This window comes from Rhamphochromis sp. 'chilingali' (genome assembly GCF_963969265.1).
Source record: "Rhamphochromis sp. 'chilingali' genome assembly, chromosome: 5".
Lineage (NCBI taxonomy): Eukaryota > Metazoa > Chordata > Actinopteri > Cichliformes > Cichlidae > Rhamphochromis > Rhamphochromis sp. 'chilingali'.
In genome coordinates this window covers 23,624,587-23,643,981 of record NC_137932.1, presented here as the reverse complement: position 1 = coordinate 23,643,981, position 19,395 = coordinate 23,624,587, and the positions used below count along the sequence as shown (strand labels likewise).

At 41.3% G+C, this 19,395-nt stretch overlaps 2 protein-coding genes across 5 annotated transcripts in view; both read right to left on the bottom strand.

Moving 5' to 3' along the window:
• Nucleotides 1-6,064: 6,064 nt before the first annotated feature.
• angel2 (angel homolog 2) lies at nucleotides 6,065-14,910 on the bottom strand. Of its 3 annotated transcripts, none has more exons than XM_080882378.1 (9): nucleotides 14,670-14,910; nucleotides 12,422-13,323; nucleotides 11,735-11,946; nucleotides 11,050-11,119; nucleotides 10,093-10,523; nucleotides 9,697-9,832; nucleotides 8,609-8,678; nucleotides 8,344-8,477; nucleotides 6,065-7,691 (listed from the first exon to the last, which is right to left on the bottom strand). In XM_080882378.1, exons 2-9 carry the CDS (start codon nucleotides 13,314-13,316, stop codon nucleotides 7,528-7,530), a joined length of 2,112 nt encoding a protein of 703 aa, XP_080738504.1. In that variant the 5' UTR covers nucleotides 13,317-13,323; nucleotides 14,670-14,910; the 3' UTR covers nucleotides 6,065-7,527. The 3 variants fall into 3 exon arrangements, with proteins under 3 accessions (XP_080738504.1, XP_080738505.1, XP_080738503.1); XM_080882379.1 differs by lacking the exon at nucleotides 14,670-14,910 and adding an exon at nucleotides 13,942-14,386 and having other exon boundaries at nucleotides 6,065-7,664; XM_080882377.1 differs by lacking the exon at nucleotides 14,670-14,910 and adding an exon at nucleotides 13,942-14,379.
• Nucleotides 14,911-18,361: 3,451 nt separating this feature from the next.
• The window catches only part of galnt14 (UDP-N-acetyl-alpha-D-galactosamine:polypeptide N-acetylgalactosaminyltransferase 14 (GalNAc-T14)), a 242,116-nt gene continuing 241,082 nt past the window's right edge, over nucleotides 18,362-19,395 (bottom strand). For both annotated transcript variants that reach the window (XM_080881768.1, XM_080881769.1), the window contains one exon: nucleotides 18,362-18,681. In XM_080881768.1, the coding sequence (XP_080737894.1) occupies nucleotides 18,523-18,681 (159 nt within the window). In that variant the 3' untranslated portion in view covers nucleotides 18,362-18,522. The remainder of the gene's footprint in view (nucleotides 18,682-19,395) is intronic.

Sequence of the window (19,395 nt, the reverse complement as noted above, 5' to 3'; positions counted from 1 at the left end):
GACCTAATTAATGACGAGGAGGTTTTCAGCGCACCACCATCTACCTCTTTGCAATCAGTATCACCTAACAACTGCAAACTGGTCGAGGGCTTTTTTCCAAAGAAGCGGTTGCTGAGGGTCACTGACTCTAGGCCTGTGTGATGGGGCGGCTAACAGTATTAAACTGTTCAGTAAAACTACCACTTTTTCCCCCCTGCAGCAGCTTTACACAGATCCACCAGTCCCTCTGAGAGGCACTGCTATACTGTAAAATGTACTATATCCTGTTCTTAAGTTCAGCTTTTCATAAATCAGCTTTACATTAAAAGTACTGTCACATTACAAAAAAACCCAAATCCTCCTGCAGCCACATTATTGCAACAGATGTCACAGCCATCATAGCCATCTTGATGGCCTAGAACAAGGACGCCGATCACAGACGTAGCCTGCTGTTGCATCCAGTAATTAAAAAAAAAAAAATAGAAATCTGTTTGTGCCACAGCTGCTGACACACTTAAACACATATAAATACAAACAGTCTGGTGGACTGTGACGCGTATCCACGCCAAGCTTCCAGTGCCTCAGCCGTGTCAGATAGAAATGTTTTTACTTTAATTACAACCTTGTATCTCTGCTTTGTGTTCGGGGGAGTTGCCCTCGTGTGTTCCACGAATAACGTGTCATTCACGCTGACCACACGTTTTCCTTTCGTGTTTGGCTCACCGGTTTTATTCAGATGTTCTGTGAAAATAAGAAAGCAAAAAAAGCTGTTTTGTTTCCTGTTTTCTTGCCTGATTTTCTTTTTTTTCCTCTTTTTTTTTTGTGAGCCTGTAAAGCGGACACGTTTACTTCGTGCTGCAAAGAACAAAGGGACAGGCAGCCTAGTTTGTGGCCCATGAAAAGCAAAAATAAGTGTGTCTGTGTGTGAAATGAAACTCCAGCTGCATATTTATCCAGTGATGAATTTGATTTAACAGCTCAGTGGACCGACTGGAGCCAATGGATCGGATTGATGAACACTGAGTTTGAGGAAAGTGCTCTAAAGAACACACACATGCACACTTCATCCAGATTTCCTGTGTAAAAACACAGTGTGAGGTTTTTTTTGTTTTTGTTTTATGGCAATCAATAGTGGGAGAAACTGTGAGCCCAGTGATCATTATTATTGTAAATCTCCTACTGTTACAGTGTGATTGGTCTTGATAGCAGCTGTTTTTATCAACAACTGTAGCAGCATGTGTTCTTTTAATAAATATTCTATGTTTTTAACCTTGTGGTCAAACTGATTAATAACAAATTAGTGACGGATTGATTAATAGATCCTTAAACCAGAAAACTAGCTAACGTTTTTTAGACTTGTCTGGCATGTCTTGGCAGCCAAATACAACTTGATGTAACTTGATCTCTTTATAAGGGGAACTGTTATGCTCATTTAGACTTTACTAAAGACTGTGTTGGACAACCACCTGTTTAAGCTGGTTTTATCCACATGTTGAAGAAGCACAAACATGGAGCATACTTGTCAAATGAGTTTAGTACAAGCATTTTTGGCTTCATACGCTCATCATCCACTTCATGAGGTATAGCTTCTTTGTGGTTCCTAAATTCTTCATGGCACAGATCCAACAAGTTTCTGGAAATATTCCTCAGAGAATTTGGTCCATATTGATGTGATAGCGTCACACTGTTGCTGCAGATTTGCTGGCTGCACATCCATGATGAGAATCTGTGTAAACTGTGGTAATAAAGAGATGAACATGGTCAGCAACAATAATCAGGTAGGCTGTGGTGTTTGTACAAAGGGAGCCAAAGTGTACCAAGAATATGTCTACAAACCAGCCCAGCAGCTAACAGAAGGCAGGATGGTTCCATGCTTTTATAATGTTTACACCATATCAGAATATCCTGCCATTTAAAAGTTGCAGCAGAAATCAGGACTCACCAGATGTTTTTCCAGTCTTCTACTGTACAGTTTTGGTGCACCCACGTGACTTTTAGTCTGAGTTTCCTGTTAGCTAACAGGAGTGGCACCTGTCCTGGTTTTCTGTTCTGGTTTGACGTGCTGTGTGTTCAGAGTTGCTTCTCTGCATACCTTGGTTGTGATGAGTGATTGTTGGACTTCCTGGTGAATGAACAGGGTTAATCTTAAAAGTAAGCATGCTCAATTACACAAGCATGTCTATCTGACTGAACGGTAGACTGGTTCATTGGCTGACTCAGTGCTAAATGTATGGAACAATTATGATTCATAATTATCTCAGAGAACATGTTTCACAAAATCCAGCAAAGCACAAAGCCCTCCAGCAATCTTGAAAAGCAAACAGCACGGGACCAACGTGATGCAGCGTTCATGAGGAAAGTGCGGGTAAGGCAAGAAAACAACAAAATCGGCACTTTCTCCTCTCCTGTTGAAGCACTGTTCAGCAGCTCAGCCCTACAAATCTGATCTCTGGTGTGAAGTTCAAAGCTAAACGCACTCGCAGCAAACTCTCCTTAAACTTTCAGGGAGAACAACAGAAAGAAGACAAACAGAGGGAAACTACAGTGTGTTCTTCCTCTTTAAGTGACGCTCCTGTGCACACCGTCGTACACCTCTGTGCTACACAGCCTTTTGATAAAATAATCTGCTTACGTTCCACTGCAGATGTGTGTGTGTTTCAGACAAGCACATGGAGGCAGCAGATTTAGAGAAATAATCCTTCATTTTTCAGCAGCAGCTCAGGGATTGGAAGGCAGGGGAGGTTCACCTCACTCAGCTTAATGTGATGTAATGTTTGTGTGTGAGCACAAAAACACTGTCACAGGGATCAAACTGTAGAGATGAGAAGCCAGCAGAGCTTTTCTCAATGTTATGAAAAAGAGAGGTCAGATTGGGTCTCTGGTTGGCCCTGGGTTTTTGATTTGTCCTTCCTGGGGGTCATGTGTGAAACCTTTTACTGTCCAGGACCACAAATCACATCAACCCAAAAAGTCCCTTTGCAACCTGTGCGGTCTTTTCAGAGCAAAAGCTCCCTGTTGAAACTGTGTTAAACTGACTTAAACCTTTCATCTGCAGCACCTCCTCAGATTACAGATTTGATTTTAGGACTGCTGCAACCCACACACGTTTCAAAGCCTTTTGGCTACAGGTACATTTCCTTGAAGATTCCAGAAATCTGCCGTATTGTTCAGGTGAGCTGAGGAGACAGGAGGCATGCAAGGGAGCTACCCTCATGAATGCCACACACAGTCAAAGCATTCACACTTCTTGAACTTCACATCCATGTTAACACTCAGTGAATCAACCCACTTTGGTAAATAGAATAGTTGTTTAAGGCAGTAATTATCAGGTTATGCACTGTTTAAAAATAAATGAATAAATAAGAAAAGACTCGATCATCTGTGAGAATGAGGTCCCAGCATCATTTAGAGAGGAGACGGGTGCGCCAGTAGCAGACCTGCCAGTTCCAGTCCTCTCCATCATGCTACATGCTGTTGGTCTGTGAGCATCTGTTCCACTGAGGGACATTCAGAACCTCAACTGTGCAACAATCTTGAAATTCCGGGCAGTTATTTTGAAACTTCGTCTGTATTAACTTTAATCACTGAACAAACACAAACAAATCTGTCCTAAAAAAAAAGGCTCAGATTTAGCTGACTTCCCCTAAAATTAGGTTTTAAACACCTTTTCCAGTCAAAGTTGAACCAGAGACTCAAAGAATCCTGAACAGAAAAAAAAGATACAGAAAACATTTTATAAAACCTTACTTTGGCACAAAGTTAACAAGCATTTTAAGCTGCTTTTAAATCAGTGTTAACTATTCTATACATGCAGTTTTATGATATTATATTAAGGATATTAAATCATTTTGGTAGTGCTCAAAATACAGCATTTTAAGATGGTGACTTTTGCTTCTTGAAAGACTTTGGTTGTACCAGCAGTGCTGCAGCTCTCTCACAGACTTGTGAGTGCAACATCTCATATCTCATATATCACACATACCTCAGCTCTAAGTCAGTTTTTAGTAATGAATTCAAGATGATTTTCAAGCAAAAATCCACATAAACCTCTGAATCCATCATCGTCATCATCTTGCACCTCTCAACCAACCAAAACTGTGTTTATTCACCTGCCATCCACCTCATTTGTTTACAAGCACTCTGCTGCTGACATCTAGTGGCCAAAACTCAAACAACTCCAAAGACACCTGCCACAAGCTTGTTGGTATGCTGCTAAGAAATCTGATGGGCACAAACTTTTGTGCATCAGCAGCATCGGAGAAGACTCACAGAGGTCAGCTGTTGACAGAAGCTTGCTCATAAATGCTGCAGAAATCACCAATACCAACTCCACTTTGTATAATTTTCCTGATTATAATGTTACTCTCTGTAAACGGGCAAGTTTTGAAACCCGACCCCCGTCGACTCTGCAATAGGATGCAGAGAGGAGCCCTTGAAGCCTGCTGAGATCCAGCCGAGTGTCTTGCTGCAGTGCGGAGTGACGCTCAGAATATCAAAAGCTCTGCATCCTGAGCACACAGTGAACTGAGGTAAACGATGCAGCCATTTGTCACCATCGCACTCACGCTAATGTGGAAAGATGTGGGGCCTGTTATGCAGAGGCACACTCTGCGTCAAAAACAATTACACCAGCACTTCCATTAACAGCCAAAGAGGCAAGACTGTAGAGAAAAAAACAACTGTTTCCCACCAGGAGGACAAACAGCAGGATCCTAATTTATATGATTATTTCTCCAAGAACCAAATAACAGGGCAACAATGACATCTTCTATTATATATGGGCAAAAAGAAACATTAAAATAGTCTGAGAACATATTCCAAGATGCAGTAATCAGTATACACTGTGTGTACTACTTAGTGAACATCCTGGACAGTAAAGTACTGGCAGTCAGATTAAAGAGCAGTAAAGTTATTTTACTGTGGACCTGTTATCTGCAAAAAACTTTCTGTTACTGTAGAAGATGAACAGTAGGAAGGGCAATAAATTACTGTCAACCAAATGTTGTATAACACTTTTCATGCAGATTAGTGCAGAACAAACAGCACAACATGAAAATATGCAGTAAAAAGCAACTCAGTATCAATGAACACGAAGAAAAATTAAAGAATACAATAATTTTTAAAAATTGCCTACAAGTCTAATAAGAACACCTCAAATAAACTTGAGAACAACTAGAATATAGCATGAATTCGGCCACTTGTCTGTCTTGTTTATGACCATATATCAGTGTTTTTCCTGTATGCAACATTTTAACAGCTACTCTGAATGCAGGCTGTAAGTTTCCTCCACGGGGGGGGGGCTGGGAGGCAAAATGATGAAGCTGTAAACTGATGTAAATGGCCCGTATTTATATAGCGCTTTACTAGTCCCTAAGGACCCCAAGGCGCTTTACATATCCAGTCATCCACACATTCACACACTGGTGATGGCAAGCTACATTGTAGCCACAGCCACCCTGGGGCGCACTGACAGAGGCGAGGCTGCCGGACACTGGCGCCACCGGGCCCTCTGACCACCACCAGTAGGCAACGGGTGAAGTGTCTTGGTGAAGGACACAACGACCGAGACTGTCCAAGCCGGGGCTCGAACCGGCAACCTTCCGATTACAAGGCAAACTCCCAACTCTTGAGCCACGAGTTGGCTTCAGTGACATCAAAGCCTCACTTTTCACATCTAGTTTCAAAACACCAAAATGGTGACAACGAAAACGTTGAACGCGAGGCTTCAAACAGGACTTTAGTAACCAATGAGTGGCACCACATGTTCACTTATTTCGTTTTTTCTTATTAGGGCAAAAAAGCCGATGGTAGGTTGACAAGATACATGAGCTAACTTAATACACCAAATGTATATCAACACATAACAACCACAACAACTAAAGTGTGTGACACAAAATAACAACTACCACATCATTTTCAAATTAATGGTTTGAATATGAGCAGTTACAGTCCAATGAGTCTGTTAAGCTAGCCCGAGAAAAACTACTGTAAAAAAACAAAACAAAAAGTGCTAAAGCTTTATTAGAAGTCAGTGTATAAAATGCAAAAATGATTGAAACCAAAGGTAAATGTAATAGAAAAAGAACTTTTATTTACAAAGTGTAAACTTCCAGCAAAAATCAACTCCTTAAAATGATACAAAAATACATCCAGTCTTTATTTTCAGTATTTACATGTGTGAAAATATGACACAAGACCGCTCCAGTAACAACCGACCATACTGATATTTATGCAGAATTAAAATTTAGAGTCCTCAGCGGACATATACATCCATGTTTTCCATATAACATCTTAATTTAACTATAAATAATTGAAATATATGAGAACTAGTTGAGTGCTGTATAGTGCTTAGTTTAATTTTTGGCACATTGTGAAATATAAGAGAAAATCATTACATGGCTGTGATGCAACCGACACAGGAGATATTTCTGAAGATCTTTAGAAATACAAGCTAAACTTTTATTTATATTTTGTTAGTTTTTAAAGGAGAATGAGCACCGTCTTGTTATCAAAAGAAAATGATCAAGTTTTCCAAATTAGCAGCACTACAGTAAACGTTCAGCTTTAAAAAGTGACTTAAAATCCATCCCTTCATCGATACAGCTCGAAAGGAAACATTAGTAAGAAAGAAAACTTTCTATTTATTAAAAAACAAAAGAAAGAAAATATGGTAAACATCTCTACATGGTGGGAAAAATGTCAAATTAAATATGTTACTACTGCTTTAAAATGATGATCATTTGGATGTTTAGAGATATGAACACGTTAATCATTTCAGGGGAAATCCAGACTGCCAGAATTCATTTTTTACTCATCATTTAAAGAACAAGACCTAAACTTTTAGTTAAAACCCCTGAACATAATGTGCAGGAAAACAACCGCCTGCTGGGGTTAAGAAATGGGACGCGCCACCATGCAGCAGGAAAAACAAGAAAAGCTTTAACATAATTACTTTTTCCTGCCTGAACAAAAAAAATAAATTAAACTAAGAAAAAAAAATGTTATTTTAGAAAGATACCTCTCCTTACGCTTCAAGCTCCTCCCACCACATAAGCATCCCCACTCTCTCAGGTGAAAGTCCTCTGCACAAAGCCATTTAGCAAGTGGGTCTCATTTCATAAGCAGACTTAAACATTTTGCCACTTAAAGATGGGGCATTTTTGGAGAAAACATCACAAATTATAATTTAAGTGGTTCAACGGGGATTTAGGCTCCTCCTCTACCTTCTGTTTGTTTTTCATCCCATAACAAGACATGAAAAGTAATAATAGTATAGATGGGTAGAAATAGTATCAATAGTTTAATCACAAAAAATAGAGAAAAATAAATATTGTTGTAACTCCGTGAAGCAATCTGTATGAAATCATTAATTTAACTTGCAGCCACTCTTGGAGAGGACTTGAAAAGGGTTTTCCCTTTTAATAATAAAATCACATACTGAATTAAACACCCCAGCATTTAATGTTCATCCTGTTTTTGTTGTTTATGTGGGGAAGAAACTGCAGATTCCTTGAACATTCCTACTTTCCTCAGTGGACCTGCAGCGCTTCAGCACCAAATGCGGAAACGAGCGAGGAGAGGGAGATGGTCCGATGAGTGCCGATGGTTAGGCAGGCCGTTGACTTCCTCGAGCTCCGCCTGGCCGACCAATGACAGCCTGCCCAGCAGCTGGAGGCCCCGCCCACCTGGAAGTGAGGGAGGTGGAACGAAATCTTTCAGAGAAAAAGGACAGAGGGAAAAGAGAGAAACTGAATTAAAGAGATTAAAGATTAAAGAAGAAGCAGAAGGAATTCAGAGATAGTGGCTTCCAGCAGGTATTACTTAATACAGCTTTAAGATCTTACTGTTTGAAAAGTCACCAGTGACGGTATGGTAACATAAAGACAAATAAATGAATTAACCCATAAAAAAGTAGGAAATCGACTCCATTTAAACAGCACATCTCATTTTTAAGCCACTCCAAGCAGAGAAACAACAGTCACCCTTTCACATTAACTCATACAGAAGTTTTTTATTTCTCACGCCTCTGTCACAGTTTTGAGGGTTCAGTGTCAACAAAGGACATTTGGATATGGAAGCTAAAAACAGCCATAAAGGCACATTCAGCAGCAGTAGTGAAAGGGTTTGTACATGTAAAGGATTTAACAGCCTGCTCAATCTATTAACAGCCTTTTAGAGACATTTGTTCCCAGACGGACCCATGATCATCTACAGAAAGCATATTATTGCCAATATAGACGCTTACAGCAATTAAAGGAAATGTACCTATCTTTAAAGTCTGAGATTTTAAAAGACTTAAATACTAATAGAAATACTAAAGAAAATCTGACCTTTGTGTGTTTGTGTGTTTGTGAGAGAGCGTACCGGGACTATACAGGATGTAATCCACTGTCAGGGCCGTGCGGGAGTGACAGGTGGTGATCTCAGGTCTCCTGTCAGGCATCAGGTGATGTTGATAAGACGACTGCAGCTTCAGGCTGTGCTCGATCCTCCACGCTCTGCATACGCGTGGTTAGAGAGAGTTTGTCCATTTTTATTATGGCGACAACCAGCTTTTCAATTACTGAGAACTAAAAAGGCAGAAATGAAAGGAGGAGGGAGTGACGAGAGAAGGACGGCGAGACTTTACCTGCTGAATTCATAAGCAGCTTTGGCAGCGAGATCCTCCACACTGAGATTAGAGATCGCTCCCTCTACAGCTGACGGAGAGAAAAGGACAGGCGGTTGTTAGTGACGAGGTTCAACACACTAATCACTAAACTCTATTAACATCTCTCAGGCAAACTGGCGACAATCCAGGACAACATGAGTAACTTTCTAAGCAAAGTCTGAATAAAAGATTAAACAAATGGAGATCAAAGTCAAACCTGCCTAATCACGTGCTGCACTGCGAAGTGGATGTTAAATTAAATGCAGGTTAAGCTTTGGAGGCCTGAATTTTTCTAGACATCATCCGATAGAGAAGCACACATAATTACACTTATTATTTTAAGTACATACATATGTTCATACCGACAAAAATGGCTATCTGGAGTATACCAGTACAGGCATGATGTACTCATAATGGTCAGAAAATTGGAAGTGGATGGTTGGACACTTTGTGCCCTCAATAGCTGAAGGAGAGGAGAAAAAAAAGCAAACCATTGATACAGTTCTATATTATTAGAGGATTCGCTATATTTTGATTTCTAATAAGTCCTTTGAGACAGAGCTAAACGCAGCCACAGGGAGTCCACGAGCCAGTGCACTACTAGCACCAGTCTGAGGCCTGGATAAACAGGCAGGGTCGAGTCAGGAAGATCATTCAGTGTAAAATCATCGAGAAGTAGCTCTTCGACTTGAACCATTTCTCACACTTTTTGCACACTAAGCAGCTGATTATGTAGCGTGCACAGTGTACTACTGGAAGTGCTTTCAGACACCTTGCATCTTTAACCTGCCAGCTCACGAGCACACAGTGATGTGGGATTTCTGACAGCACCGTATGAGAAAAGAGCAGAAACTGCAAGTGGTCGTCAACTATCCTGCCGGCTGCATGTTCCACTCAGGCATCTCTCTCACGTAAACCAGGCACGATATGCCCTGAAGTGCAGCTGACGCAAACCGACTCCCACTGTGCTCTAAGTGTGAGAAACCACCTCTCTGAACAACGAGCCGGCTGGAATCTTTTGACTTTTTCCAGAATTCTTTTGAGAAAACAGCTTTTCCAAAGTTTACCTGTAGGGCTGGTGGGCGAGGTCTCAGCACTAGCTTTGTTTTCATACTGGCACTGATGGGTTATTCCCAGGCTGGGAGACCAGATTGGAGACATGAGGAGACGCTGACCTCTGGGACTGTTTTCCTGACCTGACACCTACACAAACACCCAGAAAAGAAAAGGGGGAAAGAAAAACAAAACGGAGAAGTGAGTGTTGGGGATTGAAGCATCGAGTATTTCTTTTTTTGATGAGTGGGAAATGGACACTGTGAGGCGACAGAAACCAGGCAAAAACAAATTGGATTTACTGAACTGAAAACCACAGATGACAGTTTTGCATGAATGACCATCAACGACCAGAATGTCTACTAACTATAAGTTAATTGATCAGTTTGTGAGTGGCACAATATTCTCACCATGCCAATCTGCATTCCACTATACTGCAGGCAGCCTGTGGTCAGGAAACTGTACAGTGGACTCCAGGGAGCAGAGTTAAAATCCCCACATAAAACCACTGGGTTAACCTGCCCGTTTGGGAGGCGGGACAGTCGGTTGATCTCAGCCAATAAGATTGCCAGCTGGGCCAGTTTGATGTCACCTCGCCGGGGGTTGTAGAGAAGGTGGGTGTTGGCGACACAGATGAATGAGGAGGGATTTAAATGACTGAAGCTCTTGTTAGGTCGCAACAGCACAACCAATCCCACGTTGTCTCGGTCGAGGAGGGTGTCGCCGGGCCGGAAAAACTCGACGGGATTGGAGGAGAGGAGGGAGAAGCGGGAGGTTTTGAAGACAACGGCACAACCGTCTGGTTTCTTTCCTGTCCGCTTTTTATACTCACAGTGATAACCTGACAAACACACACAAAGATGGGTTATTATATTAAAAATATCATGAATAAATGACAAAGAAATATCACAGACAGAAACAATCAAATTATATCAAATTTTACCACAGCAAAAAGGCCTTAAACCTGGGCTGGCTCTTATATATTGCTTTTCCCACCAGCTCAGCATGCTTTATATAACATTTCAACCTCAGAAAACACTTTAATGATGAGTTTTCAGATCCATCTGAAGTAAAATAACCAATAAAGCAGGTTGTGAATTAGGGTGTGACAGTGAAACTGAGTTTGTGATCAGACTCACAACTCAGAAGATCGATTAAAAAAAAAGAGAAATGAAATGAAAGGAGCAAAATGCTCGAGTCTCGACTCCGAAAAGCAGTGAGTGGCAATAACGTCGCTTTACCCATCTTTAATATACAGTCTGTTTGCACTAGTTAGGGAAGATTTATCTGTCTTCACTTTTTTTGTCTTTCACTTTTAACGGCCCTCCCAAGCACACACATGTACACACAAAAATGAGCAGCAGTACCTAGTGCCTGGAGAGCAGGCTTAATCTGGTTTTCATAGTGGTCCTCCTGCACTTCCTGAAGACACAGGATCTAAAAAAAAAAAACAACAACAACAAAAAAACCTCTCATAAATTTATGATGAAGAGCCAAAAGTATATGGACACGTTTACCAACACCCTTCTGTGCATTTTGCTGTTTTCTGGTGGTTTGCAACTCCTATTAATGATGCAGCACAATGACTTTGAACCACTGTGTGTTACAAACTCTGTGGCAACAATTTCACTTCTGCTTTAAATGGGCTTAATCGATACGTTAATGTCAACTCCAAATAACCTAGGATAAAGGATCAGATAAAGGATCCAGTGCAGCCTATAAGTTTTGATAAGATGAGTAACAAGATATTTAAAAGATCAGGATGCACAGCCTGTAACTTGTGATGGCCAAACTCCTAACAGGTTTTACTGAATGTAACTCTCTAAACTTAAGCACAACAGAAGTAAAAGAGAAGAGTCATCATTACAAGTGGAATGAATAAACTCTCCCCAAAAAATGAACACTTGATTAGTTTAATTGCCAGTAACCAGTAGATAATATGTTCCTTTTATGGCCCAGCCCAGGTTTACCACTGAACATCAGGGCAAAACTTCCTCCTGAGACCATTAAACTATACGTATTAATACGTTTTATGACACTGCATCCCCTCACATCAGCATTGTGGTGCTGGATCTCTGCCAGTAGGTTATGCAGTCGGTATTCCCAAGGCAGGACGTCCGGGTCACAGTGTCGGTACAGGTAGGCATTGTCCTCCAGAAGCTGCTGGGAGAGGATGTTGTAGGACATCACCGAGAAGTCAAAGACTGAACTGTCGCCTGGTGGGTGGAGGTCAGTGCTGCAGGACTCCCAGTGTCTTTGAAGAGCTGAGGAGAGATGAGACAAATGGAGAGCTGGAAATATAATCTCTAAATATGAAGAAATAGAATCTGCAGCCAGAAGACAAGAATTAGCCATTTCTGTGTGCAATTTGCTTTTAGTCTGAATTGTATTGACCAGTTAATTACACTGAAACAGGCACCGTCTCCATGCAGGTTCACAGCCTGTTTTGAACACAAAAGTAGGATTGAATCTGTCAAAATGTCCATTTCCAAACCACAGGCCAGATTGCTGTTCTGGTCTTTGACATGATTCAGCTGCTTTCCCCAAAAAGGGTTCCCACTGTGGGACAGACAGGACCTCCACCTTTGCTTTTACTTGGACTTTTTCAGATTTAGATTATTGCTCTGTGGAGGGAAAATTTCCTAGCTGATCTCTTAATGGAGACTCTGCTTCCAACATGTTTTCAAGCAGCAGAAAAGACACATCAAAACTGTAATTATACTTAACAAAAGGACTCACATTTCACAGCCCTTCTTGGTGGAGAGGGCTGCGTGTTTCCTCCAGGTACCTGCCCCAGGTTTGAGGGGCAAGTGGTGCTGCGAGGCTGCCCTCCATCACTACATCCATCCCTCTGCTGCTCTGAAGTCCCTTTTGTGTCCCTGTGAGGCCCATCCAGCTCCTGAGACCCCCTCCCTTTGAACCATTGGTTGGGTTTGTGCATCACTGGCTGTGATTCTTTATGTCCTTCTTGCTGATGATGATGATGATGACGATGATAATGATGATGATCTCTGTCTGCACTCTCTCTTCGCTGTCTGTCTTTAGTCTCACTTTTAGTCCTTTCCACATTTTTATCTCTGCTGGTTTCCCCTCTGACATCTTTCCCGACATTATTCTTCACTCTGTCTTTAGTTCCATCGTTGAAGTGGTGACTAGATCGAAGGCTGCCATCTTTTCTGGAATCTAGGTGATGGTGCTCCCTCTTGGACCCTCCCTCCTTACCCTCTGTTGCTCCTCCTCTGGGTCCCTCCTTTTCTTTATTTTGTTCTTTTCTTTCCTCTCCACTCTTCCTCCGTTTGTAGGGCGGCCCTCTGTCTCTGTCGGGGAACTCCATCAAGTGGTCTGCAGAGGTGTGGAATGAGCGGCAAGCACCAAAGTCACCAAGGTTGATGTTCAGGGGGTGTAATGCCCTGTGAGTGAAAGATTCAAGGGCAGACGGGTGGGAGTGGGGAAGTCGAGAAGGCCAGGGTGGAAACCCTGGCACCGACCACCATGGATGAGGGGTGGGAATGAATTGGGGAAGGAAGGAGGACGCAGAGGAATCGGTGTTGCTCTTGAAGCGGGCCTGGGAAAGAGCAGGGAGACTGCAGAGTGGGAAAGATGAGCTCAAAGAGCTCAGCCGGCGAAGGAACATGGGATGACTGGAGGGAGACATTAGGGGGGGGGGAATCAATACACGGAGCCGATGTCTGCAGGTTCTCAGTTGTGAGAATTTGCTATTTTTACATCCATATGTCTTTTATCTAACTGCAGGTTAGATTAAATGATAAAAAAAAATTTCTGCCAGTTAGATTTAAGGATAACTTATTGTCTGAAATAACACGATGAGAGAATGATCTAAGTGGAGGCAAAAATTACTTTCAAAACCATATATTTAGTTTAAAATCGCAAAAATAACTGGCAAAAAGCCCAGGGGTGTCCAAGAACATGTTATCAAAACTGTTATATGAACTCTTCATTAAACATGCAACTTTCTAGCTGCTTTGTTGAAATGACAGCTACCAGAAGCAGCGATGGCTAAGCTAGTTGCTAACTACCTGCTGCTTCCCTGGTTGTTTTGGAGCACTTCTAGTTAAAACTGATGTGTGTTTAAATGTGGATTACACAACAAACGAGTAGGCGAATACTAAAAGGACGAATCACCAATCAGAAGTTGACGTTGCGTTTGTTATAAATGATTTCAACCGCATTGAAAATTAACAGAACTCAAACACTGTGATTAGTTTTTAACCCGGAGCTGCTAGCTCACGTCGACTTACGTGTCGTCATCGGCGACTTTGTTTAAGCCTCAGCTTGGGTGCATTTTCAGACACAACGAGATAACAGGATGGAAGTTTCGACCTTTGAGTTTGAATCTGCAGTCAGATCAAGACAAGTCGAGTCCCCGAAATCCTACGTAACTAAACGTAAAAACAAAGCGCGGAATGAGGCGTTGGCTTCATGTACCGTCAGTATTTTCGTCAAATCCAACAGGGACAACATACGGCGCAGATTTTGTGTGCTAACGTACCAGTGTAGCTACAAAAAAGGTGTGTCAAATATTAAAGAGTGGGATGACAGCTAACGAAACAAACACTCCGCTTTTACAGAGGAATCTTGCTCTTTGCCAAAGCTGGTAGCGCAACTCACAACATTTTCAAGGCTACATAAATGCATCACCATCACTCTCGCATGCGTCTCTTTCTCGCGCTGGATGTTGTAGTCTTTTACTTGAGTTAGTTAACAGTGAGTGATATGGTTCAAACTATTGAAGGTACTACAGACAACCGGGTACGGTGCGGAAAGTGGTCCGGGTGCAACGTAACTTACCATTGCTTATACATTTTTATCGAGCGCATTATGAAATGTCACTTCAAACGTTGAGGTTATCAGTTATAAAAGCGATAGCGACTCATTATTAAAGAAACCCGTGAATTATGTCAACAGCTAGGATTCTTTATTGAAAGCGCCGTGAATGAAGAATTAAAACAAAGGTCATTGTACTTACGTAAAAGCGAGCCTCTCGAAGACAGCGGTGTCGTTTAAAGCCTCTTTAAACACAAAATGTCACCTTCCAGTCTGTGTCATTTTCTGTTATAATGCGTCGTTGAAATCTGAAATAGAGCTGTCTTGTGTCGGAGTAATAGTTTGCTGAGTGTGGCTAGAGAAGCAGTGGTTTGTTAGAGCTGAGGAGTGGGCACAGAGGCAATGAACGGTATCTCTCTCTCTCTGTGTGTGTGTGTTTGGACAAACAAACCCTGCCTCGTTCCAGTTTTGTTCCCCAGTTTTCACAAATGAAGAATTTTCTAGCTAATTTTCAGATTTGGAGTACTATGGTGTCAGCACAAAAATCGTCCCCATGTGTATATTCACAGAATTTTTTTGAGTTACATGAAGGCTCGTGTAAACGGACGGAGAGCCTAATGATGCATTTAAAACTCGAAAATCTGGGCAGTACGGACCATTGTGTGTTGACAATGGTCTGTGTTCATGACAAGAAACTTCTTAAAGCAGACAAAGAAACTTAAACCAAACAGAATCAGAATCCTTTTGTCATGAATTGTTTAATTGTCATTAAACATCAAAGATTCAATGAAATTAGAAGCAGCTACATGGTAGTAGCATTTAGAATAAATTAGAAAAAAACCTTTAAGACCAGCTGTTCCAGGGACTTAGTGATCACAGGTATGAGTGCATTGGGGTGGAAGTTGTTGAGGCTGTTTGTAGATTATTTTTTGGGTACAGGAATGATTAAAGTGGACTTTGAGTGTGAGAAGAAGGTGTTTAGTTCTTTTGTTAATGCATGCTCAGGTCCACAACTGTGTTGGACTGCCCCCTGAATTTGGTAATATGGTGGACCTAAAAGCAGATTTGCGTGGTTTGAGGAGTGTTTTGACATGACTGTTCATCCAGGGCTTCTGCTTTATGTGACGCTGATGTAGGACAGAACAGCCAGTGTGTGAACAGTCAGGTCCTCACTGTCAAAGACACTCTTAGTTATAAAGGATGTACAACTGGTTATAAAGGTGTGACCTTCAAAACCAGTTGGTTCATAAGATAAACTGATTTCTGTTGAAGTTAAACACAGAGCTTTCACAACCACAGCTGCAGATCTCAAAGGAAATACCCTTGTATTTCTGAAGCTAATATATGACACCATACTTGCATTATAAACAAACATGAGGCTGTGTAATTCTAACCTGTTTCTGCAGTACTTTAAAGCCCTTAAATTTAATGAATTAATATAAAGTCTACTGTGAGGATGCACGATCACAAGAAAATGTGCCATAGTCCAAACATGGACCTAACTGTGTAAAGGGTAAAACATAAGAAAAGATTAGTTGTAGTTTTGTAAATATTTTGAGCAGCACCGTGTTTGCACCAACAGCAGCTCACAGTTTGCACAATAAGCATGTCAATAAAATAGAAACAGCCATTATAAAAGCTTTATTCAGGATTCAGGAATCAAACAGGATATCAAACTGATACTGAAGATGTCAAACACATTATGTAACTGAACCGCAAAGAAGTTCTACAATTTTTAAAAATCATTGTGAACAGACAGAGAGGCGATTTAGAGAAGACTTGCAGTTAACATCAGTTTGGATTTTGACTCTTCCCACAGGTTTGAGCTCCACCAGCCCAACCTCGTGCCCATTCAGAGTGCTCAGAAATAATCTCAAGTAGGAGAAAAACAAAAGGTTTGGTTGCATCATAGCACACCTCGAGAGTGGACACATTTATTAAAATAAACCCTAAATAGCATCATTTTTATTAATTTACCAAACTTGCCTGATAAATATCAATACTTTGTAATTATGGTGAAAAAATCTCATTTGTGTATAAAAAGTCTCACATGCACAGCAGCTGTGTGAAGCAGCTGCTTCATTTGGGCAACAGGAATCAGAAATTTGCTGATTTGATTTACCAGCATGTAGATATTCTGACATGTGCTGCATTCATGCTGTTCTTCCTCTTACATATTTTTTTCCACTGTGACTGTTTGTCCATATTTGCACCTGTAGCTCTGTCCTGTCTGCTTTCATGCTACATCCTGTAGTTAAGCCAGGGCGTGCTCTAAATTTCAGGTTTTGTGTTACCTAATGTGACTCCCCTCATTGTTTATTTCTTTCCTTTTCATCCTCTTCCTCATATTTCTGCAATCAAAGCTATTCACATGGCCAAGAGAGCTGCATGAGGCCAAGTTTCAATGGGGAAGTTACAGTCATTTAAAGAACCCATTAAAATGCTCCATCCACTGTGCAAACCCTATAACACTAACAATATGGGAATTCTAGCAGTCCCAGAGTAGGCAGCCTTGGTTGGCGTACAGAAACTACTCTAGATCTAGACTGTGTTTAGGTGCAAAGCTTTCTAAAAGTCAGCATTCCTTTTCCCATTTCTTAATTTTTATTTGGTAAATGGTAAATGTTTTGGCATATTTAAATAGCGCTTTTCTACTCTGAGCACTGAGCAATTCTAGTCATTTAAGGTGGCTTTGCATCATTCATAGTTCAAAATAATCTTTCTTTATCTCATACTTGGTACAGCTCCTAAGTTCATCCTCTCTGAAACAGGCCATTTTAGTTCCTGTTCCTTTAAGGCCACCCACCCTTTAAGCCTATGTTTCTTAAAGTGTGGGGCAGGTCCTGTAGGTGGGGCACAGAGCCACTGCAGGTGGGACACTGTCAACCTGGTGAAAAATATGAAGTGAAACTGGGTTTGCTTTTACTAGGCAGAGTATACAAAAATAGTTAGCTGATGCTGCTGCACTGACCTTTAAAGGTCAACATTAGAGGAGTTGTACCTCACACAAAGATCCTTTGTTATCGTTCATCCTCGTTTTTTTTTAAACTCTCGAGAGTGTTGCGCTTCTAAAATGGGGCATATGCCACAAAAACTAGGAGCTGCTGTTGTAAGCTTACTTTCTTCTGATTGGCTGCCCCTTGCAAACAGAAGGTTTGAACAGAAGATGGGTGGGGCTTTTGTGCTCACTTTAGGAATATCCTCTCTCACTGACATCACAAAGAGCCTACCGTTGAAAAAAATGGTATGAAACGGAGCATTTAGAGCAGGGTGGAGCCAGAGCTTTAGGATCACAGGGGTTACTTGTACATAAAGTGTTCTCATAATTGAGAACCTCAATAACTGAGACTATTCCCAAAGCAGTAAATGAAAGCTTAAGCCAAGCAACAAAACAAACAAACAAACAAACAAAAACCTTAGGATATATTCCAGACTGGAGATGATTGCATCCCGCTTGGTTGGTGTGACAGACTAAAGATTTCACATTTTGTGCAGTTTACTGGGGCTTTACTTTGGTGAGTTTCTGGTTAGATCCCAGTAAGAAACCGACTGGGATGCTGCAGTAAAGACAGTGACAGGTATTTGACCAACTGAAATAAAACCTCGAGCTGTGCTTGGTTTTAATTTCCAGCTTATTAAACATCCTTTAAAAGCAGATTGCAAAAGACACAGGAAACATTCTATGATTGTTATTTTTTGTTTGTTTTTTTTGTCCATCTCAGCTATTTGAAAGTTCTGGGTTTTAAGGTGCACTTGGTTTTCACTCTCCAATACAGACACTTGAATCTCCAAACCACACAATTTTCCGGCTTCTCTTGGAGCAACATTATTTCAAACCAGTGCAGCTCATAAATAAATCAGGTCTTTATACCTGAAAGGTCTGCATTTCCATAAAAAAGTCTTCATCAGCTTTCTATTCAGATATCCTCGATGCAGCACTGTGACATGATTGCTCATGCATGGTCAGTGTGTGAGCAGCATTCTCTCTTTGAGTTGAGGGATGAGTGTGACAGGGCACATTTTTTAAGAGGGAGTAAAGGTCACATGGTCAGGGGTCAGGAGAAGGGGACTTCCCATCTTTGCGTGTATGCGCTCAGTTCACAGGGGCTGATCACCAACATTCGGGAATCGTCCATCCCGTCCAGAGCCATCTCCGAGTCCAGGCAGAACCGGGAGACGAGGTGCTCCAAGTGAGTCCCTGACTTCTGCCACCGCTGCAGGAAAAATGAAGAAAAAAAACATTTAAAAAGTTAAAAACAAACGTTTAAAATCTTAACTACTTTATCATCTCATGTAAATTAGAAAACAAAACATTTACTGGTTAGTGTGGAAAACATACCACAAATAAGGAGTCCAAAAATTAATTTTTTGTTGTTGTTGCTGTGCTTCATTTTTTTTTTTGCTCACTATTGATCCAGCTGCTGTACTGCAGTCAAGAGCTGCTCGGAGGATCTAATGAATGCAGAAACCTGCAGCAGCTGTGAAAAGGTCTTCAGTCATGCTCTGCTGAGCAGGTGTATTACTGTATGACCGCAGAGAAATATGCTGAGAAACACGAATCTGACAATGACAGAGCTGATGTCACACTCTTTCGCATAAAAAAGAAAATGAAAAGAAAACGTTTTTTAGGGGTTACACCTGCACACACGGCACTGAATGGCAGGCCTCGCTCAAGTCACTGAAGTAATTTAGAAAGCATGGAATATGCAGGCTATACAGCCGCCACCGAATCTAACAATACATCAACATAACATCTAAGAAAAAAAACCAGGATGCTTCAGCAGAAATCCCCAGGAACCGCACGCCGCACGATGACCACCAAACAGAGGTTAGCACCACAATTCTCATCAGAGGACCCGTCGGAGAAGCACGCTTCACTGAATCCTGAACGCTGTTATTGGTGATCAAATCTTTACTTTTAGAAGTGC